The 6,826-nt window shown below is 39.6% G+C and overlaps 1 protein-coding gene across 1 annotated transcript; it reads left to right on the top strand.

Moving 5' to 3' along the window:
- Positions 1 to 4,807: 4,807 nt before the first annotated feature.
- Positions 4,808 to 5,761, top strand: LOC107484136 (uncharacterized). The gene has a single exon (XM_052260514.1). It carries the CDS (start codon positions 4,808 to 4,810, stop codon positions 5,759 to 5,761), a length of 954 nt encoding a protein of 317 aa, XP_052116474.1.
- The last annotated feature ends 1,065 nt before the right edge of the window (positions 5,762 to 6,826 follow it).

The following is a 6,826-nucleotide window of genomic DNA, read 5'->3' as shown; positions in this document are numbered from 1 at the left end:
ACGGTGGCGCAAATGGCGATGCGAACAACTTGCCTCCTTCCTTACACCATACCACCTCTGTCTCCCTCAAACCCAGCATCGTTCTCCTTTGCTCCTTCGAACTCGACGGCAAGGAACCCACGGCAGCGCAGTGGGTCACGCTCCTCCACCATCGTGCCTTCTCCCTCTTCCTAACAGTGACAGAGGCAAGACTCATGGTTCCATGGACGGGTGACGATGGCAGCGCGAAAACCAGCACGCCGGTGCGAGTCTTCCTCTCCTCCTCCCTTCTTCCGCAGCTCAGTCTCCCTTTCCCTTTTTGCTTATGTTTCTTTTGTTTATGGGAGGAGGGAAAACCCGTGTGTGTGTTGCGTTCTGTTGGGAAAGGGGGGAGAAAGGTCTGCTGCTACTGCTGAGAGTGGGTGAAAGGGAACCGGGTCGGGTAAGGGGTCACTGGGTTAGGGTTTCATTATTTTGAAAATTAGGGTTAGGGGTAATTTGGTAATTTCAAATAAAATTGGGAATATGAAAAATACTATTTGCTCATCAATTTTACAAATTATTTTCAATAAAATATTTAAATCCAATAATTAGAAATAATATAATTAAATCCTTTATTTTCCAAAATAGTAGTATTAATATTTTAAAATATTAATTATTTAATCCAAATCATATAAAATTATTATTATTTCATAACTACCAACTTTATAATTTAAATATAGAAAATAATCCAATAATTGTAAAATCAGATAAAAATCTCAATTTATTTCAAATTCAATTAAATTGAAACTTGCTTTAATTTTCTTTAATAAAGAAATTTATGAAATTAAAGCTATAGGAATACTGAATTTGAAATTAGCTCATGATAGCCCTTTTTCAAAAGTTCTGGGTCTTATAGAGCCACTTTTTGAAGGGGATTCAAATAGATGCTCCTACGTTGATCCACAGCCTACTGGTCAACGTGTGGAGCGCGCAGGTAAAGGAGGAAGTGCGGGTCAATTGCCTAAACCGAGTTCGGTTTGTGACAAAACCATCCGGTTTTAACTGTTTGACCGCCATTGACCGAGTTAATTGCAAATCCGGTCTTAATAATGAACCAAATCGGATAGGACATCGGTTCATTGGTTTTTCAGTCAAACCAGCCAATCTAGTACGATTCAGATAACTATGGCTAAGTTATTTAGACTTGTATTTTTACAAGTTTAATTTTAGAGTCAAATATCAATCTATTTAGTCAAGTAAACGAGTTAGTCTGACAGATTTGATGATCCTAATTAATTCAACAGCTAGCTCAAATTAATCTTTATTGAATGCATTCCAAAATGATTCTAATTAAAATAAAACTTGTACAATCATATACAAATAAATTCTCATATATAAAAATTTAATTATCTTATCTATTATATATATTTTTAGTATATTTTGTGATTGAAAATATCAACATTATGCTCCTATTTTCTAAAAATATTGAATTTTTAAACTTGTCTTTAAAATATATTAATTTTAAACTTCAATTCAAATTAACAGCAAACTTTTCATTAAAAATAACGACAAATTTGTGATCTAATAGGAGAAAAAAAATTTAAGAAACAGCTTTTGATTTGAATTATTTGTAAAAAAATTGGAGAATTGACATCTTGCTAGAATATAGTAAATTATTAGTTATTAAAAATTAGCTAGCTAATTATTAGTCACGGCTTTAGGACTTTAATTATTCCCTCATTTAAAATAGCTTTAGATTAGTGACAAAATTGTGACAAATTACATTATCGTGCTTTGAAATTCCATGAATTTTTCATGGATTTATATAGAGGTTAGCGATTAGTAGCAAAATGAAATACAGCCAGAATAAGGACTAACATTTTTCCTTACAAATTAGTAGCAAAATGAAATAAGTGAGGAAAGTCTAAAAGTTGTGAAGCGGTCACTAATTCCTCACTAAATAAGCTTTTGATTAGTGACTCAATTGTGACTAAGAAGTTGAACCCAAGATATATAGGACCGTTTGAAGTTTTGAAGAGATTCGGGCCGGTGGCATATCAAGTAGCTTTGCCACCTCATCTGTCTAACTTGCATGACGTATTCCACGTGTCACAGCTCCGTAAATACACGTCGGATACGGCTCATGTGTTGGAGCCTGAATCGGTCAAGTTGAAAGAGAACTTGACTCTCCAAGTGACACCAGTGAGGATCGATGACACTAGTATGAAGAAGCTGCGAGGAAAGGATGTCCCATTGGTTAAAGTTGCTTGGGAGCGAGCAGGAGTAGAAGAGCACACTTGGGAATTGGAGTCTGAGATGCGAAAGGATTATCCCGAGTAGCTAAATACTCAGAATCTACCACAGAAGGGACTCTTAGAGGAAGAGGGTCTACCCAATCAAGACCACATGGAATTTTAGTCGACATCGCTTGAAGAACCTTTCGAGACATAAAATTCTTACCTACAAAGAAGAATACAACAGCAAGCAAAAATCACATAAAGAAAGACAGCGAAAACCTAGTTAGCCAAGCAAGAAACAAAACCCCACGAAGAAAATGCGGCAACCCGGAACAAAAAATACCAGAGAACAAAAAGAGCGAGAGAATAATAAAGGAATAAATAGGGTTATTGTTAGTTATGAGTTTAGAGTCGGTGACATAGGTTTGGAATGTTTGTGTAATTTCTAGCTTGATTTGGTGAATGTTGAGTTGTGAAATGTATAGTTGAAGAGATTTATGAGGAACGGGAATGCTTATGATGAATTTGAAAAGTGAAAACTAGTGATGTAATGGTTATGATGAGTTGAGGGCTTGGAAATGAATGAGGAAAGTATTGGATTATATGAGAGTATGCGGAGCCTATATCTCCGGCGTGGCAGATGTCTCTGCCGCATGACTAGATGTTGTTGAGAGTGTGCAGGGCCTATATCCCTGGCGTGGCAGATTTTTCTTCTGCATGATTTGTTGTGGTTGTTTACTTCTCTGCTGCATGAAGTGTGCGGGGCCTATATCCCTGGCGTAGTAGACTCCCTATTACATGAGTGTGGAGGACACTATATCTCTGGCGTAGTAGATTCTTTGCTGCATGAGTGTGCAGGGCACTATATCTCTAGCATGGCAGAAAAAGCTACATCCGGAAGGATGTGTCGGGTTGGCATTCAGGGGCCGACAAGTGATATCACGAGAAAATAGGACAGGCATTCATCATATGCATCTCTTATATGCTTTTTTGCTTTGATTACTTGGGTTTGCCTAATTGTATAATATGTCTACTTGCTTCTTGAATTACTTGTTATATATGATTACTACCTATGTGTTACTTGCTTGCATTATTTGTGATTGTCTGGTGATAAGGAGGTTAGGTAGGCAGTGGTGGTGGGATCACACGGAGGTTAGGTTGGCGGAGACTGTGGGATACAACGGTGTGATTAGTATTAGTTAGAATTCTCCTAAGTTTAGATAACCCGGTTTATGGTTTAAGTTCTCTATTTATTTATTTTATTCTAAGCTTGAATATCCGTGTTCGATGTGAAGTTCTAGGATTGCCTTCGGCATCCCAGAGCCTTACATCTTATATTATTGGGCACTGTTACCATACTGAGAACCTTTGGTTCTCATTCCATACTTTGTTGTTGTTTTTCAGATGTAGGTCGTAATTCACCTCGGTGAAATTGTGGACATGCTGGCAGAGTGGAGTATGGTTTTTCCTGATTTATTTCTGTTTTATTTTGTTGTAGTATTTTCTCTCACCCTTTTATTTTAGACTTTATGGCCTTAGAGGCTTATTTGAGAGAATAGTTGTATAAGCTATTTTTAACTCCAAAACTCGATATGTCTGTATATACTAGTCGGTTTAAACTCTGTGAGCTGCAGCTAGTTTCCTATGATTATTATACTCTTATATCTATATATGTTCTATTCCCTTGCATCTATACCTTGTATCTTATGCGTTAGCTTCGTGTGAATGTTTCATGCTTTTGTAATTCTGTTGTTGAGCTTAATCCTTCATCGGGTTTCTAGAATATATTATTTCCTTCTATATATAAATATGTATAAGCTTTAGAATTGTCGTAACCTTTGATTAACCTTTGCTTTATGGCTAGAGATAAGGCTTAGGGTAATTAGGGTGTTACATTTAGTGATATCAGAGCGATTCATCCTCGTGAGCTTGAGGGATGGACCGATTGTGCTTCATTGCATACTCTGTGTGTCTTTTCTTTGATGCTATTAGGTTATCTATTTGATATATGCATATCATGCTTGTTTGTGAGTGCCTGTTTGGGTTAATTGAAGCACTAGACTTTTGATATTAAGACTGATCACCTTGATATCTATTGTTTGGTGTGGACAGGAATCCTACATGGCTACTCGCGGGCGAGGTCGAACGCGTACACGAGGCAGTAGGAATGAGCAACCAGCTGACAATCACGCCGAATTCATGGCGGCGATGGCGAATCTCGCTAACACCATGGAAGCTAATGCTGCTGCGACTCTGCAAGCAGTGCAAAGATTGGGCCAACCAACTGGGAATGGCAACGGAAATGGGAATGGCGAAGGGAATACAATGATAATGCTGAGGGTAACGGCGATAACACAGGAGGAGTTCCGATGACCTTGGCGACGTTTCTCAAGGTTCATCCGCCAACTTTCCGAGGATCCACAGATCCTATTGAAGCAGACCACTGATTCCAGGCTATAGAGCGTGCTTTACAAGCGCAGCATGTTCCTCCCAATCAATATGTAGAGTTTGCTGCTTATCAGCTAGCGGGAGAGGCCCAGCCCTGGTGACAAGCTGAGTGTCGTTTGCTACAGCTTCAGAATACCGACATTCCATGGGAGGTGTTCCAAATGGCTTTCTATAAGAAATACTTTCCTGAGTCTGCAAGGGAAGCAAAGGAGATGGAGCTAATGCAGCTGAAGCAAGGTTCCATGTCTGTGGCAGAGTACACCAACAAGTTCGAAGAGCTTTGTAGGTTTTCTCGGGTATGTCAGGGTGACCCGGAGACTTTCGAGAGCTGGAGGTGCATTAAGTACCAAAGGGGCTTGAAGGACAACATTATGACTACTGTGGCTCCTATGGAGATCCGTGTCTTCTCCGACTTGGTGAACAAAGCAAGGGTAGTGGAGGAGTATGCCAAGACAGTGGCGGCATCTAAGGACACTCATGGAGGGAGCTCTAGTCGTGGGCGTGGCAAGTATTTTCATCCTAGAGGACAAAGCTTCAAAAGAGGGGGATATACTCCTCAAGGCCAAGGGGGCTTCAGAAAGAACAATCAGAATCAGTTTCAGTATGCTAAAGGAAGAGGAAATCAGAGTAAGAGTTATCCGGATTTAGCTTGTGATTGTTGTGGACGTTTTCACCCTTATGACTCATGTAAGATTGGTTTAGGTGGTTGCTTCAAGTGTGGGTTACCTGGCCACATTGCGAGGGATTGCCCTCGTGGGAGGAATCAGAATGCGGGCCAGAGTCAGCATCAAGGTCGAGTCTTTGCTGTGAATGCCAAGGATGCTTCCAAGGCGGATCCTTTGATGAAAGGTATATGTCTAATTGGTGATAAATCCTCAGTTGGATTATATGATACTGGAGCTTCGCATTCGTTTATTTCATTTGCTAAAGTTGAGGAATTAGGCTTGAAAGTATCAGAGTTACCTTTTGATCTACATGTACATACTCTGCATCAAACAATTATGACTAGGTCAAGCTGTAGACAAGTAGGTTTCAAGCTTGAGGGTAGAGACTTTGTACACGATTTGATCTGTTTACTAATGGTGGGGCTGGAGATGATTTTGGGGTTTGATTAGTTGTCGAAGAACTGGATTTTGTTGGATTGCTTTGAACGGACAATTCGGTTTATGCCGGAAGGAGAAAATGGAGCAGTGGTAGCTACAGGGTATTACCTGAACTCTGTAATGGTGCATTATAGTGGGGAGGAGTGTCAGGGTTATATTCTGTTGGCTGCTAATGCGTTGGGTGATGCCCAGAACTTAGATCAGATTCCGGTGGTAAGAGACTTTCCTGAGGTATTCCCGGAAGATATCCCAAAGCTTTCACCTCAAAGGGAGATTGAATTTGCAATTGAATTGGTGCTGGGAACTAGACCAGTATCGATTGCGTCGTATAGAATGGCTCTGATAGAGCTGGCCGAATTAAAAACTCAGTTGGAAGAGCTTTTGAATAAGAGGTTCATTCGACCGAGTGTACCACCGTGGGGAGCGCCCATTTTATTGGTGAAGAAGGATAGAGGAATATGACTGTGTGTGGATTATTGACAGTTGAACAAAGTGACAGTGAAGAACAAGTACCCGCTGCCAAGGATAGATGACTTGATGGATCAATTGCAAGGAGCTGGAGTATTTTCCAAGATTGATTTGAGATCCGGTTACCACCAGATAAGAGTGAAGGAAGATGATATCCCTAAGATTGCCTTTAGAACACGCTATGGACACTACGAGTTTGCGGTAATGTCTTTTGGGTTAACGAATGCACCTGCTGTTTTCATGGATTACATGAACAGAGTGTTTCGTCCCTTTTTGGACAAATTCATGGTGGTTTTCATAAATAACATCTTAGTTTATTCTAAGACGACAAAAGAGCATGAGGAACACTTAAGGATTGTGTTACAAATCTTGAAGGAGTGGAAATTGTATGCTAAGTTGTCCAAGTGCGAGTTTTGGAAGGAGAAAGTGAAGTTCTTAGTTCACGTGGTGAGCAAAAGAGGGATAGCGGTGGATCTTTCTAAAGTGGAGGCACTACTAGAAATATTGCTTTTTCGGACGAATTTTGAGAAGAAATTGAAATAAATTTCGAACAAATTATAGACAAATTTTTTTTCAAACAAAATTGGGACGAATTTTTTTTTTCCCAAA

The sequence above is a fragment of the Arachis duranensis genome, chromosome 4 (genome assembly GCF_000817695.3).
Source record: "Arachis duranensis cultivar V14167 chromosome 4, aradu.V14167.gnm2.J7QH, whole genome shotgun sequence".
In the NCBI taxonomy this organism is placed as follows: domain Eukaryota; kingdom Viridiplantae; phylum Streptophyta; class Magnoliopsida; order Fabales; family Fabaceae; genus Arachis; species Arachis duranensis.
The sequence above is the reverse complement of the archived record's forward strand: the minus strand, read 5'-3'. Positions and strand labels throughout refer to the sequence as shown.

Coding starts and splice junctions, on each gene's coding strand:
- LOC107484136 (XM_052260514.1), top strand. CDS start 4,808: ATGGCTTTCTATAAGAAATACTTTCCTGAGTCTGCAAGGGAAGCAAAG.